We start from the raw sequence: 22,174 nt of genomic DNA on the forward strand, positions 1-22,174 counted from the left end.
TTCCCGCTCACGGCGATTATCTGAACCGGTCCTGGGCCTCCCCTAGGTCGACTCAGCCTCAAATGAGTACCTGGTGCGATGTGTAAGCATCGCCACTAGGGAGACAAAGGCGGCCGTGCGTGGTGTTGGCCACCCACCCCCTCGTGTGCCGTGCCGGCCTTTATAGGTGCTGCTCGCTAACAGCACTTGCCCCTACAGTCTGTTAGGGGGGATCTTTGTCTTTGTTTCGTGTGTATAGTTACCGTCAAATTTATTTTATTTTTACCTACGTGACTTTACCGAAAGATACTCTTTGTTTTTTTTTCGGAAAAGTCACGTAGGTAAAATAGCTGTTTTCATTTAATTAAATTTTACCTACTTGACTTTACCGAAAAAAAACCCAAAAGAGCGTGAAACCTTGCAGTCGCGAAAGCTTTCAAATTTAGACTTTACCGAAAGAATCAAAGAGTATGGATCATCGCAGTCACGAAAACTTCAAATCTAGAATTAGTTACCGTAGCTCGAATGGGATAAAGGGTTGGGGAGGAGGTGGGGACTACATTATGCGGATTCGGTTCTCGCTCTTCACTGGCGTGACGCGTCGCTATTTAAGGCGGCGCCGCGGAGGGCTCCGCTCTCATTGCGTGATCCGTGCCGCCCGAGTTCGCCGCTCCTCGCTCCGCTTAACATATATGGCCAAGAGCGCCAGCCCGTTTCTCTTTAGCGGTTACCCACACATCGTTTAAAAATTCCGCCCAAAAAGAAAAGACGATTTAAAAGAAGCCCAGGGACGTCTTATTTGGTGAGTGGCTTCGACGTCTCGGCCTACGTTTATTATGTTTTTTGACCCGCCTCGCTGATGCGTTGCGTGCCGAGTGTTGCCGGCTCTAACATAACATGGCTGCGTGGCGGTCTCTTCTCTCGCTTTTTTTTTGAGCCGCGTTCTACCCCCCTTCCCTCCTCCAAACAAACCACCGCGGGCAAATCGTCGGCCGCTCGGTCTGTCCGAGAGAGCTTCGGCCACCGTAGGTGATCGGACGGCCGAGGTTTTGTTTGCCTTGTACGCCGTTTTAACATCGGAAGGCGGCGGTGGCGGCGAGCGAGAGTTGTCTCTTCCCACCCTCTACCGCACGTTAAGATGGCCGCGTCCACGGCGTCGTGGCCCGAAGCGCCGCGCGCGGCTTCCGACGGTCGGCGAGCCCCTCACGAACCCCCCGCCGCCGTGCGGGCTCCCCCGGGGGGGGGGGAGGTGTGCTGGCTCCCCTCGTGCCACTCGTTTACGTGAGCTGGTAATGTATGGGTACACCAGACGGCGGGAGGTTTGTCTGAATTGTGCGGTAAAGTGCGAGGTTTTGTAAACCGGCTCGACCAATGGGAAAGCCGCGATGGGCCGTCTCCCGCCTCGACTTCTCGCGGGTCAGCCACGATGATGGGCCGTGAGCATCTCTCGGTTTTGCCGGAGTGTTTGGTGGTAAGGATTGTGGTTTTGTTCACTCGCTGGTTGGTGATGGCTGGGGGTGGTGGTGGTGGTGGTGTTAATCTTGCTTCACCCGCTGATGTGCTACTAGCGGATAATTTTCCTTGAGGGAATCTGGTGCTGGAAGTACGGTAGGAGGACAGTTCCCAAAAGGCCATTGGTATTGTGAGTGTTTTAGTTGTCCTTTCTCCCCGCGCACCTTCGATTGGCCAAGGATGGCCACGTACCGCGCGAAAGAAGTTCAACAACAACAACAGTGACAATGCTCACCCCCCCCTTCCCAAACCCGCACTGACGTATTATGGGGAAGTATGGCCCATGTATCGTCACGTGACCCGCACAGTGTGGTCGAGGATCTCATCCAGCGGTGGATTTGCAGAAGCTTTTTACATACACTGTATACAATATTTGGCGTTTGGTTGGTGGCGTTGCCTTGGTGATTGTTGAGGTTCCGATACCGGTTCAACTGGTCATGGTGGTGGTAGTTGATACCTTTGTGTATTTCGGTGCCGTATTCTCAGGATTACAAAACTCTCCGGAAAGTAATACGCAGCTTAAACTTTTTTGTTACCAGGTGTCAATCAAGTTCTACATTAAGTCACATGCACTGGATTATAAGACGCGTCATCCAATGTTTATTTTGCCCCAAGCATCAGGGGAACGGGGGGAATGGCATAATACGGTCGTGGTTGATAGCTTGTGCACCTCATTTCGGCTCTCATTGCTGCTCCTTGTAATGTTAATTTAACCCAGATCTGGCTGAGACCTGTTTTAACCCTTGATGGCGATGTTGAACGGTTATTCACATGTACAGTTAGCATATTCAACGCTCCTCTCCCACCCGTATTTTAAAAAGGAAAAGTTGGTGGTGCACCTGATGATTTGGGCGTCACTTCAGCTGGTTATTGATGGTTATAATCCACTTGGTGGTTGCCTGGTAGTTTTGTGGTGGCTGATATTTCACACCCGGGGTAATTTCAATACACATTTTAATGAATTATGATAATGGTGTAATTATAATTTCAGCTAACGTTGCTGCTCATTGTAATTATAATTGAACCCAGATCTGGCACCTACTACTCTTGATGGTGATGTGAAATTATTATCACATGTAAAGTTGTAATTACCATATTTAACGTTTTATGAGACGCACCTCTCCCACCTGTATGTATTTCTATGTAAGATTTATATTTCTGTACGTTTATTGACACATTGGACGCAAGTTTGAGCTGCAATTTTTGGAGCATCATGTGGTAGTGGTTTTCTACCTTCTTCAAGTGGTGTGTGTGTGAACTTATTTCACTAATATTGGTGGTAGCGACAGGACACGGTCAATTACAGTTGTAATTGATTCGGAATGCACTGCAGTCAGTGTAATTGTGATTTTGGCTATTGATGCTGCTGTAAGTCTTAATTATAACTGCCCCCTGCTACGTTTGCTGTTAACTGGGTGAAGTAGTTAGTCTATATAAAGCTCTCAGAGCAGTGAAGGACTGTTTCCCAAAATGTTGCTTATTATGTTTTTCTTCTCAAGGCAGTGTCATTGACGAATGCGTTCTTTTCGTCATTACGGGGACTTAAATGTTAGGTTTACTATCTGCTTAGCAGCGTTATTACGTTACTGTTGTGTTTGTGTCTGTATCTTAGTGCAGTGACGTGTTTTCGGTGATATTGCCGCCCTCCAGTGACATTTCCTCCCTTTCGCTTAAAATCAGTCGTATATGGCTTTGAATGCAAACGGAGTGTCATGGGAAGGTATCTCCTAGAACCCACATTTGCCAACGAAGACTCAGCAACCCGTGTTTGTAGATGAAATCTTCCAACACTAAAAGTTACTGCAGCAGTGAGTTAATGTAAAATTGTGTTTAATTGTGTGGTGGCTGTCTGCCCATGGATCTTGATGATGTGGTGGCTGCCTTTCATACAGACACTGATAAAAAACGAGAAGACAAATTGACACTCTAATTCGTCTACAATGTCATCCAAACTGTTCAGTATGTGGGCTTTGGCAGGACACGTCACTATAAAAGAAGTGTGGATGATGGTCAAGAATAATAATGGCAGTGGGAGCCATGGAATGGAACGTGGCCGATAGAACCTTCGCCAAGAAGCGATGAAATATACTTTTGTGCGTATGTGCCCGGTGGATTATTGCATTGCGCGGTTGTGAGAGGCGGGCGGTGGCTTGGGAATGCTTTCAACCAGCAGTGGATTGACCGATGATAATATATTTGTAATTGGTGTTAGTTGCTGGACCGTTTGCCATGCGGCTTTAGTCCTGTTATGTCAAGCCAGTAGGCTGCACGTGGTGCTCAGGCGCAGTGTTGGCAACTGTGCCGACTAGCTCGTCAATCACTGCGTGTAAGGTCACCACTGTACTGTGTGACCTCGAATGACCTAAACCCGTGTTATTCAGCCACATGCACGCCCACTGTACAGCAACGTACCACGGTGTGCCTCTCACACAACAGTGCTTGTGACTTAACATGGTGCACCTTATGGCGTTTTTCAATCGTCAGGTGCAAAAGTCGTTTAAAGCCTCGATTTGTATTTGAATTGCGAAGATTGGTGAATATGCTTTGAAAATGTGAAACATTCCCAGAAATTTCTAATGACGATACTACCATAGTTAATGTCGTGCAAAATAGTGGTCATTGTGTACTGCAATCTTTGTTCCGCTTACGTGTCCATTGAGCCTGAGAATTTGCAAATATCATTCCCCAGTCACCAGAATGACCACTTTTTTTCACTGCTTTGTCACAAAGTCCCATTCATACTATGTGGCCATTCATGCATTTAAAACCATTTGTAAACTTCCTTTTCATGTCATATCACAAAACTATTTAAAGAACTCTGTTTTATATAAGCTACAAATTAATTTCACCACCGTGCCTCCAGTATTGCTCTGTGTATGAAGAACGGCCTCCAACTTTGTTACGCGTTGCTCTGGTGACTTTACACTGGCGATAAGAGCAGTCAGCTCTTGTGAACTTGAGTCACACGGATGTATGGGAAGTGAAATCTGGATCTGGTTTGCACTTGCTATGGACCCTGGTATTCATTCTCCTAAATTTGAATGTTAACTTAGGAACATGTTATCATTCCATTAAACAGCACACGATGGACATTGTCCCCCACAGTTTTGAGATACCATGAACTCTACAATACTCGGAAACTCTTAAAATACTTGGCAAAGTTCTTCATTGATGCATTCAAATATTTATATACACAGGCTGTCCATGACAACGCTCGCTGTCAAATCGTCATGTCAGTGTCTGTTTCCGATACCATGAAACATTGTGGAATCAAATGCAAGTACGACTTTGTCATTTGCAGCTGCCGGGTGACCTGGTTATCACACTGGACTTGTAATCCAGAGGTCGTTGGTTCCTTCTTGGCACGGCAGTTAAAACAATAATGGTGCAAGTTTCTTAAATGCCCCTGCCTCTGTCCACTCAGCAGTACAACTGGGTGCATCATAGTCGATCGGCAGTTCCCGTGTGATGGGGTAAATTGTAGGTATTCCTACCTTTTCCAAGGCATCTGACTGGCGTTAATGAGGAGACCAAATAAACTTTATAAAGGCTCTCGAAAGAATCCTCTAGTGGAAGTCATTCTGCCAGTCGTGGCGTAAGCAAGACATTGTAGGGTGTCTCCTTTTCCATTTGACACATTTTGAATTTGTTGTTGTTTTTGCAGGGCGTATACACGGAAAAGGTATACAACATCTATCCAGAGGGACGGCGGCTCTACCAAGAGCAATTTGATTTCAACGCGGAGCCGCCTTGGGAGCCCAGCTGATAGTTGGGGCCATCCGCCTCCCAGCTGCTCCGCGTGAGTACCTGAAGAGTTACAGTGAGGGTGCATGTTCATCGAGAAGATGGTAAATCTTCTATAGACAGAGCGCGGTTAGCTTCAACTTATAAATAAGGCAATACAGCGGGTCACTCTTAAAGAGTTTGTAACACATTAAACTCTACATGTATACCCCTTTTTGAAAGTTTCTCAATTGAAATTTTAAATGGTATCTGGAACTGTCCTTAAATTCTGAAAATGTGAAATCTGAAGCTCATATTTGCTTGGTTTGAATTGGTAGCTTTCCTTGTACCCGTAGTCTTGCAATCATGCTTTAGTGTAGGTGCATGATATTAACTGATTGATCAATGGGCTAATGTTACAGTTACGTAGCTTAATTGGAACATTGTTTTTAGGGTGCAATTACCCTGATGGCGATTTATGACTGTTTGAGAATTAAATGACTTAACTTTTTTTCTCACTTGGTTTCACAGTTTGTTGCATAGCTAACGGACTTTCTACTGCTACTGAAACCTTGGACAAAATTTCCGTCATTCCCCGGATACGTTTTTTTGGATTTGCGTCAACTGGAAAAGATGAAAGGATTTAAGGAACAAGACATGCCCTACTTCTCCCTCCTGTCTGATGGGATCAGCACCCGTGACTTCCTCGATGAGACCATCCGCGGCCTCGTGTTCTCAGTAAGCCCGGATTCTAGACCCACTTGTCTCATGATCCATTGCGACTTCACTGTTAGATGAAGGCCTCTCCACTCTTGTCGCCATTCCTCACGGTCCAGTGCTGCCGCTACCATCCATCTGAAAAAGAACCGATCTCATCATTCCCCTCTCCGCAGTGGTCATCCTCTTGTATGTTGCTTTATCCTTTTAGATGCCATTCCATCGCCAGTCTCAACAGCTGTCAGCCCGTCCGAGGGATGTTTCCAAGCTCAATCAAGCTCATGTGCTTTTCTGAGTTGTCAACATAATGTCTGTGATTTGTGTTTGTTCTTTGATCCATGGTTTTCCTTTTTGTCCTCTTGTCATTCCAAGTATGCAAATCGCTCTTGGGAAAACTGTTCTGAAGCCCATTATACTCGGAATATAGTGGCCCGGTGTAATCCAGTTAATAAATGGCTCGAGGTCGTGTTTGCAGCTGTTGTAACTGACTGAACACTATATAACAAATATAAAATAAGTTATTGGCGCATGTATAAAGATACAAATTTATACTTACAATGTTTTTACATTGGGTCTGATTCTGTACGCCTGCGATCTAGTGCTTTGGAGGCAAGGATTGGTGGGTCAAACAGATTTTACACCCAGGAGATTGCAGTACAGGCATGTAGGTTCATTAGCCCCTTTGTTGGAGACCTTTAAGTGTTTTATCCTGGTACCCCGTTTTCTTTCCACGTGGAGCAAAACTGAAATTTGAATTTAATTAGCCAAACTTTACAAGACTAATCAGAAAAAGTCCAGAGACAGGTCTGTCCATATCGCTAAATGTATTATATCATCCCTTGTAACATAATTTTTCCACATCCATTCATGTATCCCTCGTTACCAGACTGTTTAAAAGCCGATTCAACCGTTTCTCATTCCACGTACCTGATGAGTGGTAAAATTGAAAACTCAAACCATAGTACATGAACACTGAAAAGAGTTTGGAAAGCTCTTCAATGTTGCTGAAATAGATTCATTAGTACGTTTTGTTGAATGTAGTGAACCTTTTCTCTGTAGTAGTTGTGGTTCATGTAAATGGATAGATGCCTACCCTCGCTTTCTCCCAAAAACACAACCATTTTGAGCGCGCGCACATCTCTGATTACATGCTTTAGTGTTTACTTACCCATGCTTATTATGGGTGGAACAATGTAAAATAAAGATTAAATAGTTGATATTGATTATTACGCCTGTGATGCACGCACAGAATCACACCTGTAATAAGCAATATTTTTCAATTCGTATTTGGCATGTGATTGGTTCTCATTTCCCCTTGCTACCAATAGATGTGCTGACATTCATCCGTTGTTCAAAAAAAATCTGGAATGGAATTGTGCCAACTCTTCAAATTGTCGTGGGAGGGCGTGGTCGTAGAAGGGGGGGGGGGTGAATTGCTTTCAGCAACTCGTGTGATTTGCGTGCCTCTGCATCTGCCTGTCTGTACATGGTTGTGCAAGTAAGACACTTGTTGCTTGTGAATTTTTTTTTATGTGCCTATGTGTGTGTGTACACACCCTAGGATGAAAAGAATGCGTTTTATGTGGCGGACCTTGGCGATGTGGTACAGAAGCACGCACGCTGGCTTGAGCACCTGCCTCTCGTCAGCCCCTTCTACGCCGTCAAGTGCAACGATGAGCTGCCAGTGCTGCGGGCGCTTGCTGCCATGGGTGCTGGTTTTGACTGCGCAAGCAAGGTAAACAATTTGGGTTGCCACGATATTGCTCTTGTTTAACCCAGTAGGAGTTAATGTTTCAAAATCCAGCAATTTGACGAGCTAATTTCTCAAACCATAGACCATGACACCGGCAAACAATGACCTACTCTGCTTTGCTGACCACAATGCCCCTTAGTCATGCTGTGACGATACCGTAATATCGTACAATATAATATCCAGGATAATCATATCGTCCGTTTTACTAATATTACGTCATGATTATTGTTGATCGTTAAATGTTTTCTATATTTTATTTCATGACAAAAGTTTGAAAGAATAAAGTTCAGATTAGTTGAAGTAATTAAACTTTTTCCTTAATAAATTCCGAGATAAGTTGATGGTACACCGGTTATATAACATGACCTGTTTCTGATGGCATGCAGGTTATAAGTGTAAAATTTGAATAATTAGTTTTTTTATTGAATAACACTTCTACAAATAATCTTTTTTTGTATTTGAAGTACATCAGAACACAAAAACACAATGACAAAATGTGGTATACAGTTACAAAGTTAATGGAAACTGATATTGTGGTAATCATCTCATGAAATATAACGTATTACATTGTGAAACATCATGGTGGTAATCCTGGTAAACAAGGATGGGCTGTGTTGGTTGCCTGCTTGCGTTATCATTGGGACAGTATTATGCGTTTCCACACGCTGTTGACACACGTTCCCTCCACCTCTTGCCGTATTTCGTCGTTCTCCGCTGTAGTTAGATCCCGTTGTGCCAGTCTGTCTCTGCTGTGGCTTCCCATCTGCTCCTAGGCCTTACTCTGTTTCATCTTCCCCGTGTCGATTTCCATTGCATCAAGTTTTGTGCGTTGCGTGCGTGTTTACTTGTCCTGTGTGTGCTTGTTTGTGTAAAACCATGCGAGTCTGTGTGTAGACGTGTGTGTTCATGTCGTGCGCTTGTGTCTGTGAGAATATATTTTAGTTTATTTATTTTTGTAAGTTTTCGAGCTGGCGTGTGTGCGTGTTTATGAATTAAGCATTCATGGTTTTCAGATGCCATTTGTACAGGGCTTTTTCCAGAATTATCCATCTCTGGTTTACTTATTTTCAAGATCGTGAAACATTGGCAACCTGGGTTGTTATAAAAGCTCTTAAACATTTCTTATCAGGGCAGTCTTTTTAACTTATTATGCATATTACTGGCAATGTTGACATTTATTGCTGCAGTTTCTTGTTACTTGGTGCTAATATGTGAATGCTTTTATGATTGCAAAATCTCATGTTAACTTTTTTACTCAAACTTTCATAAGGCAGAAATAAGCATGTACAGATACAGTCCTTTGTCAATCCACTGCTGGACAAGGGCCTCTCTATGCTGTTTGGGTCACGTGGGTTATTTAACTATACTTCATGCTGTTTCATTGTGGATTGGCGAAGGCAGAGGACATAGATGTGGGAGCATAGAAGTACAGTGCAACCCTACATATTGCTCCAGCAGTCAATAGCAGGGGTGGCCAACCTGTAACAGACCACGAGCCAAAAAGTACCCATGAGTTCTGCAAGTATCCAAGTGTCTATATATATTGACAGTTTTAGACGCAGAATGGGAGACACTCATTGTTCTTTGCTACTGTTGTAGTATATGTCCTACGTGGTGCCCCTTCGATCGAGCCGCATGTGGTGGGTTAAAGAGCCGTATGCAGCTCGGGAGATGCTAGTTGGCCACCCCTGGTCTATAGCCTGCAATACATGTGAATGCATTGTGCTCACCCCTCCAAGCACTACACAGACTCAACCCTGCTTCGCTCCTGGGATCCGACATGAATCGGACGTATTCCGGGTAATTTAGTCTTGGGTAAGATGGGATGTAATTTTTTGTTTTGTTTAAATGCTACCGTCGTGTCGCTGGAAACCTTTGTTTTGTTTAAAAGTCTGAAAATTAATGTGCTTTGTGACAGAATGAGATGGCTCTGGTGCTTGGCTTGGGCGTCCCAGCGGAGCGTATCATCTACGCCAACCCGTGCAAGCAGGTGTCCCATATCAAGTACGCGGCGCGCCACGGTGTGCACACCATGACCTTCGACAACGAGGCGGAGCTGGAGAAGGTGGCTCGCAACCACCCTCATGCCCGGTAGGAGCCCTGCGCACAAAACCAGTGGTAATTTTGTAAACGCTTGTGAAAATATTCGTCAACGATTTGTTTTTATTTTAGTCAACGATGCGTATGAGTTGGAGGAGTATCATCGAGAATGATGATGAGTTTGACTGCCCACCAAAAATTAAAAAGATTAAAGTGTGACTGACCATGATGAGAATAACTAGCCTGAATGAAAATGTATACTAAGATAATTTATTGGAGAGCACTGAGGAAAACCAAAGATGGTAATTGGTTATATATCACAAGCACGTGCTGACCTTGAAGAGGGTTCGCTAAATTGGTCGTGTTCTCTCTGAACAAGGTTTAATGACAATTTGAATTGGGCCTTTTAAAAAAAGATGAGGAAATTAATGCATAGCCGCGTAAGTGTAAATTCGTATTCGTACAGGTCTCCCAGTGTGCGAAAATATGTTTACGACCTGTTAAATGACCCGTCCCATACCACTTTGCTGATAAACGGCTTCTTTGATCTTATCTCGTTTCTCCTAAACAGTCGTCAAGGTGATTTTTTTTTGATAACCCCAATTCTTTGCATTATCAGCCCGTGACATTTATTGTTGTTGTCTAAATAGTTGACAATTTGCGGCTTAGTTTGCAGCTGTAAACTCGCCCACTCTTGCTCACTCACTCTCTTGACGATGCCACAGTTTACTCTGGAAAAGCTGCTGTTTCGGTGTCATGCGGCACAAAACGTGAGCTCTAGTTGAATGTGCCGAGCAGAATGAACGATGTTTGGCTAGTTGGCAGCACGTACGATTGTTATAAATGCAGTATCGTTATAGGCATGGTTCGGGAAGTGGGGTAATGGAGTTTGTGCGGTCTTCACACCAACATTTAATAACCAAGAGTGGACTAAATAACTGCTTTCGTCAGGGAATCTAAGGGCTTGGGTCGGTGAAATAAAATTCCACAAGTTGTCATCGACTGGCCAAAAACTGTACCTACATTTTTGTTAAAATACTGACTAACTTAAAAAAACACTGCACAAAGGCTTGTGCGAGATTTATCATACTGGACTCACTCGACAGCTGCGTTTGGGGTACAAGAGTCCAACTCCTTATCTCTATAAGGGATGAAAAACAAGCCATATGTACAAATATATCCAAGTATAGTGCTTTGACACCACTTTAGGCCAAGGTCCTGGTTTGAATCGGCATCTTGGACATGCCCTTTCACACAAGACTACACACACTTGCAAGTGATTCACTTTGTACTTGGCACAGAGGGGCTTATTTGGCATGTGCACCATTGTACGAGACCAAAGTATCAAATGAGAGTCCCTTCTTGCTTCCATTCTGCAACAATATCTCCAAAGTAACCATCAGCCATAATCAATCTGCTGTTGGTTGAAGGCATTCCCCAAACCGTGATATTCTCTCACTGGCTCAAATCTCAAAGGTGTGTTCATTATGATGTTGAACTGTAATTGATTCTATAATTTTTTTTAAATTAATCGGTTTATTCCAGTGAGATTCAGATTCATCACAGTTTTCCCAAACGTCCTGGAGTCTCCATGAATGTGTGCGAGGGCACACAATGTCTTACAATAGTAGAGGTCATTCCGCCAGCAGTTGCATGAGCAAGTTAGTGTGGGGGTTTGCAACTTTTTCTCAATCTAGAACAGTGAGGGTATGGTTAAAGACTTGAAGGTTACTGGAGAAAAAACCCCATGCCTTTGTGGCTACGAAGCTGCCACTGCTTTCGTCTGCTGGCCCAGTGGGCCTAAAAAAAAGAGTCATATCACTAGGTGGGCTTTACTCAAGAGAAATAAGCTTCGGATTCTGTTAAAATAATGTGTTTACTATTCTTGGTTCTTTCGGTCACGTAGTAGGGAAACAATAAAATAATAAAAATATAAAACAAAAAAATTCTCCCGACGTTTCGACTGCAACACAAGCAATCATCATCAGGTGTGAAAACCACAACAATATATATATTTTTTGAAAGTGGCGGGTTTTTTAACGTTAGAACCACGGATAGCGATTTGACAGTTTTCTCAGATGGACGAGTCCATCTATGTTTGGAAAAGAGGAGGGGGGAGATGAAAAATAATGGATGCGGTCTGAAAGCCACCTTAAGCGTGATCAATCAATTAAGACCCGAAATGGTTTATCAAATCCTTCCAATGATTGGTAAGCCAGAATCCATCTTCTCGGTTGAAATTGTCTGTATATGTGGATAGCCTCATGAACGAATCTCTCATGGTAGCCAGATGGCTTGCAAAGAACCTCTGTCTTGGAGAAGTCAATGTCATGTGAACCTACTGAATTATAACAGTGATCTGCCACGGCCGAGGTGTTGGTCCTACCGTGTTTCAGGTCTGCTTTGTGTTCACGAATGCGGTCCGAGACATGTCGTTTGGTTTCTCCAATGTAACTACTACCACAGAGGCAATAAGTTTGTAGACGCCAGGGTACTGTATGTCCGGGATCACATCTTCTACAGACGGAACCAGATCACGGATTTTAAGTAATGTGTTGAATCGGACCTGGATGTTGTGTTTATTCAAGATTTTGGAGATCTTTTTTGTGATCTCCGCAATGTAGGGTAAAGTGATGGTTTTGAAAGGCTCCTCAAGAGGGTCTTTCTTCATGGTTGGAGTGATAGCTTTGCAGATTGTGTAGTCGGAGTAACCATTAGCCTTAAGAGCTTTGGTGTATGTGCTTGAGTTCACTGGCTATGTGTTCCTGGTCGGATATGCATTGGGCTCTATGGTGCAGAGTCTTGATGAGGGAATTCTTCTGGGATGGATGGTGGTGGGAATCCGGTTTCAGGTAAGCATCCGTATGGGTAGCTTTCCTGTAAACACAGTGGCTCATTGAACCATCAGGTCTCTTTTTTTATTAGGACATCCAAAAAAGGTAGCTTGCCATCTTTTTTGACTTCCATGGTAAATCTGATGGTTGGGTGTATGGAATTGATGTGGTCGAAGAATTGGTCTAGAGCAGGCCGGTCATGTGGCCAGATGACAAAAGTGTGATCCACTTACCTCTTCCATAAGGTTGGGTGCAGAGTGGCAGTCTGGATGGCGTAAGTCTCAAATTTCTCCATGAGGTTCTTTGAAAGCCATCTGGCTACCATGAGAGATTCGTTCATGAGGCTATCCACATATACAAACACATAGACAATTTCAACCGAGAAGATGGATTCTGGCTTAGCAATCATTGGAAGGATTTGATAAACCATTTCGGGTCTTAATTGATTGTTCACGCTTACGGTGGCTTTCAGACCGCATCCATTATTTTTCGTCTCCCCCCCTCTTTTCCGAACATAGATGGACTCGTCCATCTGAACAAACTGTCAAATCGCTATCTGTGGTTCTAACGTAAAAAAAAACCCGCCACTTTTTTCAAATTTTCTTGTTGTGGTTTTCACCTGATGATGATTGCTTGTGTTGCAGTCGAAACGTCGTGAGAATTTTATTGTTTTATATTTTTATTATTTTATTGCTTCCCTTCTATGTGACTTTACCGAAAGAACCAAGAATATGAATCCCTGCAGTTACGAAAGCTTTTAATCAACATTTAATGTGTTTACTGTTAAGGAATAGTTAATTAAAGTTTAATTAAACATTAACCTTGAAAAGCCTTTGACCTGGTCCTCAACCAAAACATCAAACATTTTTGCGTGGCATTCTAATGATGCTCTGCACATCTCTGTTCAATTTGTATCCTTATGAGCATGCTGCATGGTGTTCATTAAGTATTTATAATTAACAATATGTTTACATTTGTTTACCTATTATGCAGTGAAAATGCTTTTTTTGTCTGATTCGGACAAAACGGCATACAGATTTGGGATTTTCGTGATTATAAAACTCAAGCTAATTTGACCTTTTAAAGGTTACATCCATAGAGCACTACGTGCCCACATTGCAGTTGATTTGGAAGAACTTCTAATTGTTTAAAACCGGGGCTGAATCATGTGTGATAATAAATTCTTTCTTGATGAGCTTCCAGCTTTTTGTGGCGCAATCCCATCGTGGTGTTCTTACCCTGCCCACCGTTGCCGTCTCTTTAGGCTGGTGTTGCGAATCATGGCTGACGATTCTAAGGCGGTTTGTCGCTTAAGCGTGAAGTTTGGAGCCAGCCTCAAGAGCTGCCGCCACCTGTTGGAGAGGGCACGCCAACTCGGGGTCGATGTCATCGGCGTCAGGTGGGGACGTGTTTTCATCTGTGCGAGATCTAGTATGTTTAGACCTGTGACTAGTATAAATCGGGACACCACAGGTAGTCGATCAACAGGTTGCATGTGGTGGGTTGAAGTGTGGGTGTTCCTGCCTCATGTAAGACATCTGACAGGTTGTGGATAATTGCCAAATTACCCAGTTCCCTCTCTTTAGAAGCCATTCTGCCAGCAGTGGCATGAGCAAGTAATTGCAGGTCTGCATCTTTACCTTAACCGAGAACTGTCAAGACATAGTAAAGACTTGAAGGTTACAGTACAGACCCATGTCTTAGTGCATATTAAGCCCTGCAGGGATTGGTAATTGTGAGAATCACTTCTCCACTGTTGATTGTTCTCTTTTCTTGAGAGAAAACAAATCCATACTCAGGGAAGGAACTATACAAGGAGCACTAATCATCTTGGCTCATACCTGTATTATAAATACAAAAAATACTGTTTTGTTCTGTTTCACCAGCTTTCATGTGGGAAGTGGCTGCATGGAAGCCGAGACCTTTGCCCTGGCTATCGCAGATGCACGCTGCGTGTTTGACATGGCCGTGAGTATCGCTTCACCTCCTCCCACGCCTTCATCTGTTCTTACCCTGCTGTACCATGTCGTCCATTTGATGTAGTCATCCTTGTGTCCCATACTATCTGTCATGTTCTGCCTATGCCTTCAGTCTTTTCTCTGTGGCCCCCGTCTTGTGCTGTTTTTTGTTCTGTGCCATCGATTCTAATGCGATCTGTACCCTTAACTATACTTTACTGTACCCGGCTGGATTTGCATTTCCCCATTGTTATTAGTCTATTCTCCTTGTCACCAAGATGGTTCTATCTAGCTGTATAGGTATAGCTAATGCTGAAATTTTCTTGCAATCCGTAAAATGTTTCACAACATTGCATTGCAACTGCATTGCTTCTGTTTTACAACAGCTGCACCATGCTGATCCATGAACCCTTTCTCGTTCCAAGACGTCTGTAAGTTTCAGGGTTGGTCTCGTTCACCGCTGAATCTCAGAACGCGCAAGCGGTTAGCGTTAATTTGATTTAGAGGCGTAGTGCCTTTGTTTTTAAAGACATTGTACTCACCGCAGAGAACTGCAGCGACATAACCGCAATCTATGATAGCTGACACCAAACTGCAAAACTGACAATCTGCGGTGTTTACGTTTCAACAAACTACACACATAAGATACAATAAGCCCCCGGACGAAACATTGCTGTTTGTTTTTCCCATCCGTCAAATGTAAAGTAGTTAAATTAACAATTTATTATTGTTATATTAGTACGCTGAGGGCAGCGCCAAGCACGCATCTGCGCATGCTGAGAATACGCTGACCTGTTTTAACCCCTAACAACGCACACTCGAGTGGTGGGGATGGGGGGGGGGATTCTCATTCGCGTTCAAAATGCAACAAAAAAAACACAACGCTGAGGTAAATTCTTCACAGTGTGATGTCCTCCTCCCCCCCCCCCCCCCAATGTGTGCAGTTACTACTTTCGAGTCCGTAGATACTACTACTGTAGGGCCGGCAGTTGGATGGTGGGGGGGGGGGGGGTAGCAGCCCAGCCCCAGCCTGCCAAGGCGCCACCTTGGCTGGCTGGGCAATCTAGGCGAGGCCGGGGGCTCTGCACGGGACTAGGCCTCACTACGGTACTCTGTGAAGTTAGTATTATAGAGTCGATATACTATTCTAGAGTCGGTAGATACTACTACAGTCAGATATTACTATAGTCAGTATATACTACTGTAGAGTTAGTAGCTACTGCTATAGAGTAGATATATACTATTATAGAGGCGGTAGATACTACTAAAGTCAGTAGAAACTACTGTAGAGTCACTAGATACTAGTAGAGTCTGTAAATACTACTGTAGAGTCAGTGAATACTACTATAGAGTCTGTAGATACTACTGTAGAGTCGGTGAATACTACTATAGTCAGTAGATACCACTACGGTCAGTAAATACTACTACAGTCAGTAAATACTACTACAGTCAGTAAATACTATTATAGAGTTAGTAGTTACTACTATAGTCAGTGCATACTAGTATAGTCAGTGGATACTACTATAGTCAGTAGTTGCTACTATAGTGTCCGTAGATACTACTAGAGTCAGTAGGTACTGCTATAGAGTTAGTAGTTACTACTATTGTCAGTAGATACTACTATACAGTCAGTGGATACGACTATAGTCAGTAGTTGCTACTATAGTGTCTGTAGATACTACTATAGAGTCAGTAGGTACTGCTATAGAGTTAGTAGTTACTACTATAGTCAGTAGATACTACTATACAGTCAGTGGATACGACTATAGTCAGTAGTTACTATTATAGAGTTGGTAGATACTAATGTGGAGTCGGTAAATACTATTATAGACAGTAGATAATACTACAGTCAGTAGAGACCACTATAGTCATTATATACTGCTGCAGAGTCGGTAGATATGACTATAGAGTCAGCAGATACTGCTATCGTAAGAAGATACTGCTATAGAGTCTGCAGACACTACTATAGTCAGATACTACTATAGAGTCAGTAGGTACTACTGTAGAGTCAGTGGATACTAGTATAGTCAGTAGATACTGCCGTAGGGTCGGTAGATACTACTCTATTGTATGGTGGGTAAGTATATATCCCTACACGGGGGTAAACATATTTTTTGAGGGGTGTGGGGGTGTCGACAATTTTCTGAAACTTTTTGGATCAACTATTTACCCCCCACTTTCTATAAGTTTTTGGACTTCTGCAAGCCTCTTATAATTTTGTTGATGGACAAATGGCACGCTGGGCTTTCACAATAGCTTAGTATTTGTGTATGTATATGTTATGTTTTTAAGATAAGTTTTGAAATGTGTTTTTTCCCCGGGCCACACCGGGTACTTCCCGCTAGTATAGTGTAATTGGCTGATTTAGTGCACCCCTAATCTCTCATGCAGTAACACGTTACAGTTTTTTCCCAAATTTAATGTTTACTTTCATGTTGCCGTGATGGACTCATGTTTTTCTCCTTCATTCAATCACAGCGGTGTTGCAGTGCAAGCAATGAAAAATAAGATTTTGAACAAATTTGCAAATTGCAGGTCCAAAGTGGGACTTTATTTCACAAATGTTGCAGCCCCTGACAGCTGGAATAAGATCACATAGCAACAATACATTTACCAAAATTATTGCCTTGTTTGCACTTGTGCTGCAGGTGGACTTTGGATATTGCTTGAGTCTCCTTGACATCGGAGGTGGTTTCCCTGGTTCTCCCGATGCAAAAGTTACATTTGAAGAGGTTAGTGCATTTATTAATGGGTGAATTAAACAAGCATATTGTTTTGATTTAAAGCTTTCGTGACTGCAGTAATTCATATTCTTAGTTTTTTCGGTAAAGTCACGTTGAAGAGAAACAACAAAATAACAAACCGACACACCTGATGATGACCGTTTGAGTTATGGTCGAAACGTCGTGAGAATTTTTTATTGTTTTATATATATTTTGTTATTTTGTTGTTTCTCTTCAACGTGACTTTACCGAAAAAACTAAGAATAAGCATATTGTTGTTTGTATTTTCATGGTGTGCATATCGTCTATATCGACACACGATCGCGTTTGTTGTATGTGCCATGCCACGAATGTCATTTTTTCAAAACGTGTTTTGCAGATTGCAGGGGTGCTGAACGGGGCTCTGGAGCGCTACTTCCCTGCGGAGAGCGGCGTGCGCGTGATTGCCGAGCCAGGGCGTTTTTACGTGGCCTCGGCCTTCATGCTCGCTGTCGGTATCATCGCCAAGAAGGCCGTGGTCCAAAACAGCCTGGACAATGGTGCGATCTGCAGACAATGAACTCCTTCAAAAAAAATTCCACCACCCCCATCACCCACCACCAATTGTATACCGATTATGCTATCTGCATAGGGGCAAATAATACAAGTATCCCTTCGGAACTCAGAACTACTTGTGAGATCCCCTTCAAGTGACTTGATTCATACAGTAGAAGGCAGCATTTGTGTCATGAGTTTTACAAGATAGTCAAACCGATATTTTAATTCACATCTGAATATCTTTGCAAATTAAGTGCAAAACCGAATTTTTTTTCTGTTTTTGAATGCGTTTGCAATCATTGGTGTCCCTGGCTGAGACCATTAACTCGCAACTTCGGTCATCCTCACAGCGGCTGTTGGCTAGCCATTAAACAAAGATGGTCACTGCATCGCGTGCTTTCAGATGTGCTTCTGCAGCCGTTTTTAATGCTCTTCCAATATTATGAAGCCATTGGAGCTATGCATTTAAAATCTAGATTGAAAACTCATTTCTTCAGAACTGCTTTATGTGTTTAGTCTTTCCCCCCCCCCCGCACCTCCGATTTAGCATGGTTGGCTACGTACTGTGCGAAACAAGTTCCACATCTAACACTTAAGAGAACGTGGATTCAGGCACGGTTTGTCCACTAGGGACGTTGGGGCACCGTCCCACCAAGCAGCTGGAGATGAGAAACATTTTTTGTAATAAAAATAATTTTCGATAAATAGTTTAGTGTTTTAAAAAAATATCATTCTTTCAGCGTGAATTACCTAATGAAGATAACGTTTTAAGTTGCAACACAGTCTGATTTGTGCCTCGTGGAGGTCTCGGGGCGACTGTAAAGGCATCAGTGAGAGATATCCCTTCATTGCGATTAGCTTTGCATTTTAGTCACGCCGTTTGTGATCCATTCATGGCGGTGAAAAAGGCTCCCATAGCTGTAATTACCATGTCACAACACTAGGTTGCACTGCAAATATAGCAGTTCACAACCTACACGCTCTAGGTTTTTGGCAGTGTCAAAGGAGTTGTGTAGTGTGGACTTGAGGTTTCATGGGGACAGCATTTGAGTGCTTTGTTTTGTTTCGTATTGTTTATAAATGCCTACCGTTGGTAGATAAGACAGTTACATCACTTGCACGGGAAGGCCAATAATGACGAGGTTTTTCTTAATTAGAACACCATATTTTCAGAGGTTACTCACAATAGCCCTACCTAGTGGAAATGTCACGAGCCACCACTGCGTGGGTTAACCGTTGGTGGCATGCCGACCTCCGAACTGCCTAGCCCACAGCCCTTGAGATTAACTCGAGTCAGTTTGTCCTTTGCAGTAGGACAGCTTGTACAGCCCTGGAGTGTTTGTGTGTATTTATGCGATGGTGCACTGTGCGTCTGCAGAGGAAGCGAGCCGAGATGACCAACCTGCGTACATGTACTATGTCAACGACGGCGTGTACGGCTCCTTCAACTGCATCCTCTTCGACCACGCTAACGTCTTGCCTCTCGCACATCGGGTACGCGTTATCCCGCAATCCAGCCTCATCTCTACGTCTTAGGTTATGGTCATTTTCAGTGTACTACATGAACGGGTTGTGAATGTAGGCCAATATTTATACTAGATACACAGCACATTTCCATTGACTTTGAAAAGGTGACACTAACAAAGTGAATGCTAGATTATCTGGCTTGTAGCATTATTGCATCTCTTATTGACACTTAGTGTGAGTGTTTGTGCGCCTGCATTCACATGTGTTTGCACGTACTTTGTGTCTGTATATGACCGTATACCTGCAGAAAGTAGATCTGGATGAGCCACTGTTCGAGACATCTGTGTGGGGGCCTACCTGCGACGGACTTGACTGCGTGTTGGAGTGCGTCCAGCTCCCCGAGCTGCACCTGGGAGACTGGCTAATCTTTCAGCACATGGGAGCCTACACCCTGGCCGCTGCCTCTACCTTCAACGGATTCCAGAAGCCTGTTGTGCACTATGTCATGAGCAGCGAGGACCGGTGAGTGCCCCATGCTACTGTTATTCACATCTCGCTGCCACTCCACATTGGTTGGGCGCCATGGTGGCGAGATGTTAATGACCTCTCCTGGTATGCAGAAGTTCCATGAGTTTGATCCCGACCCTGACATGTTCTCCCCGTGGTCGCATGGATTTTTTACGGGTCCCACGGTTTTCCCTTTATATTTATTTGAGCAAAATATGTTGCTGCTTTAAATTTACAAGTGATAAGTCACTTCGTTTCCCTAACATTTGTGGCCAGGTTGTTTCTGAAAAAGAGCTATATAGCTCAGTGGGCCTTACCTGGTAAAATAAAAATGTTTTTTTAGTTTAGGTGTTTTAGGTATTAAAATGAATTTAAAGCTCTTTGTCAAACAGTATTGGATGAAGGACTCCCCATGTCATTTTGGTCATGGGGATTTGAATATCTCGCCACGATGGTTAGTGCAGGTTGGGGGTGGTGGGCTGGGGAGCCCGAGGACCGGTCCAGATATTGTTTGCCACTGGTGTTAGCCGTGGCCGGGAATCACTCAAATTGCCGGGTTCATTTGCGCATTGCGATAACCACTGCACGACTGCCCCACCTATATTGTAGTTTTAATTATTACAGACCTTTCTATTTTAATCTTGTCTCATGAGTGCCATTGACTTGGACTAATTATTTTGATTGGTTATAAAGCGTTAGATTGTGTTTGCTTCCAAATGAAGTTACCAGATTTGTTAAACGATGCTTATTGGAGTGAATAGTGCAGATGTCCTTTTTCAGCCATGAATTCTTTGATGTCCATTAATTATTAGTTATACATCACCGACTCCTGACTTCCTCGCACTAATCGAGCACTCAACTTTGACTTTAATAAAGCTACAACGTAAGAATTGACACAGATATAGGAATAGGTTTTACCCTTTTAACTGGCACAAAAACTGACAGCTTTATTCAAGGCATCATGTTTGCAATAACCACAACACAAGCAGTCAAAATGCAAACAAAAAAGACAACTCTGATAATAATATGCACTGTCCTTGAATTTGATTGGTCCACACCCGAGACAGCTTTTCTTAGAGCCTAGTCTCCATTGGTGTTGGACCAGAAGACGCCAAAAGGCGTACAACTCAAAAACAGCGCACTATCAGAGTATTGAGGGCTCGGGGTGAGCATTAACATTATGAGACCTCCTTTGCCAGAAACAAGATATAGGAATAGGTTTTACCCTTTTAACTGGCACCAAAAAATAAAAATTGACACAGAGTTGGATAAGTAACATGTTAGCTGCATTTTTGCAGACATTACACATACAGAACATTTATTTTGACGTTCTCACCTTAGCATGCTGATGTATTTGCCCCTCCCACTCCATCCCTGCAGTTTGCTGATGCAAGAGCTGTTGTCGGGGATGGAGGAAGTCGTGCTGGGCCCCTGTCTGCAGTCCTCTTGCGGAGACAAGCTGGGTCTGCCTCCCACCCACCTCCCGCCTGGAGTCAATGCTTGACCCCACGCACACCCCCAACTCTTCTATCCAACCTTCCTATATTTCCCCATGCAAAATCCTTCCACCCAACCAACCCCCCAATTCAAGGCCAATCCAAGGTTTCAGTAGCAGTAAAAGTCCCTCACATTCCAAGCTTGCATGTTCGCACGCGCATTTGCTCTTCTGTTTTTTTGTCTTTCCTGGGACCAGTGACTTTTATTTAAAGTATTTTTTGTCATCCATCCTCTGTTGTCCCCTCTTCTCTGAACACTTCCCTCTGCATCTTCCCATTCAGCTTTACCAAGTTGTTTTTCCTCCGTATTTTTGTTAGTTTATTTTCTGCTTATTTGTTTTCTTATGCTGTTTCCTTGTCTAACTTTTTTTTCTCAGGTTTTTTCTGTCTCGAACAGTGCCCCAATTCAAAACCTGAGCTCAAACGTGTGCCGAACCTGCAAGCTTGACGTTTAGCACGAAAAATATTCAATTAGCAGCAGCATGCAACACAGCGGAGGACTGGTAGAGATGGATCCAAAGAGAGAGGTTATAGAATGTAGGACATTTTCACAGTAACCTACAACCACACCAACGTTCAAGACTTACAAAAAAAATTTGAGTTTTGCAAAATTTAGCCTTTTGTCGGTTTTATACACACTTTGTTCAATGAAATAACTTCACATCTTGTACGTGTAACACTTAATGAATTTCGAAAAAAGCTTAAATGGAATTTTAGCAGCACATTTGTTCGCTGGATAAATTGTCCTGCGAGTTCGTATTTGTGCTGCTCAGGGTAAGATTTCCATTTGTTTAAAATATGACCCTCACCCGATTTGACTTGTAGCGTGTAAATGAATGTACATGTAGTTTAAGAAATATTATTGGTCCATAGTCTGTTCAATGAATTGAAATATAGCTGCAAAATCTTCAGCTCACAAACTGCCAAG

At 43.2% G+C, this 22,174-nt stretch overlaps 1 protein-coding gene across 1 annotated transcript; it reads left to right on the forward strand.

The window, feature by feature from the left end:
* Positions 1–627: 627 nt before the first annotated feature.
* LOC116951662 (ornithine decarboxylase-like) lies at positions 628–21,905 on the forward strand. Its single transcript, XM_032970455.2, has 12 exons — positions 628–781; positions 5,156–5,290; positions 5,746–5,952; positions 7,493–7,666; positions 9,603–9,775; positions 13,823–13,957; positions 14,445–14,526; positions 17,165–17,248; positions 17,619–17,778; positions 19,155–19,270; positions 19,551–19,765; positions 21,131–21,905. The coding sequence occupies exons 3-12, from the start codon at positions 5,848–5,850 to the stop codon at positions 21,252–21,254; spliced, it is 1,368 nt and encodes a 455-aa protein (XP_032826346.1). The 5' UTR covers positions 628–781; positions 5,156–5,290; positions 5,746–5,847; the 3' UTR covers positions 21,255–21,905.
* The last annotated feature ends 269 nt before the right edge of the window (positions 21,906–22,174 follow it).

This window comes from Petromyzon marinus, chromosome 43, assembly GCF_048934315.1.
Source record: "Petromyzon marinus isolate PM22_M1 ecotype Great Lakes invasive population chromosome 43, UKy_Petmar_22M1.pri1.0, whole genome shotgun sequence".
Lineage (NCBI taxonomy): Eukaryota > Metazoa > Chordata > Hyperoartia > Petromyzontiformes > Petromyzontidae > Petromyzon > Petromyzon marinus.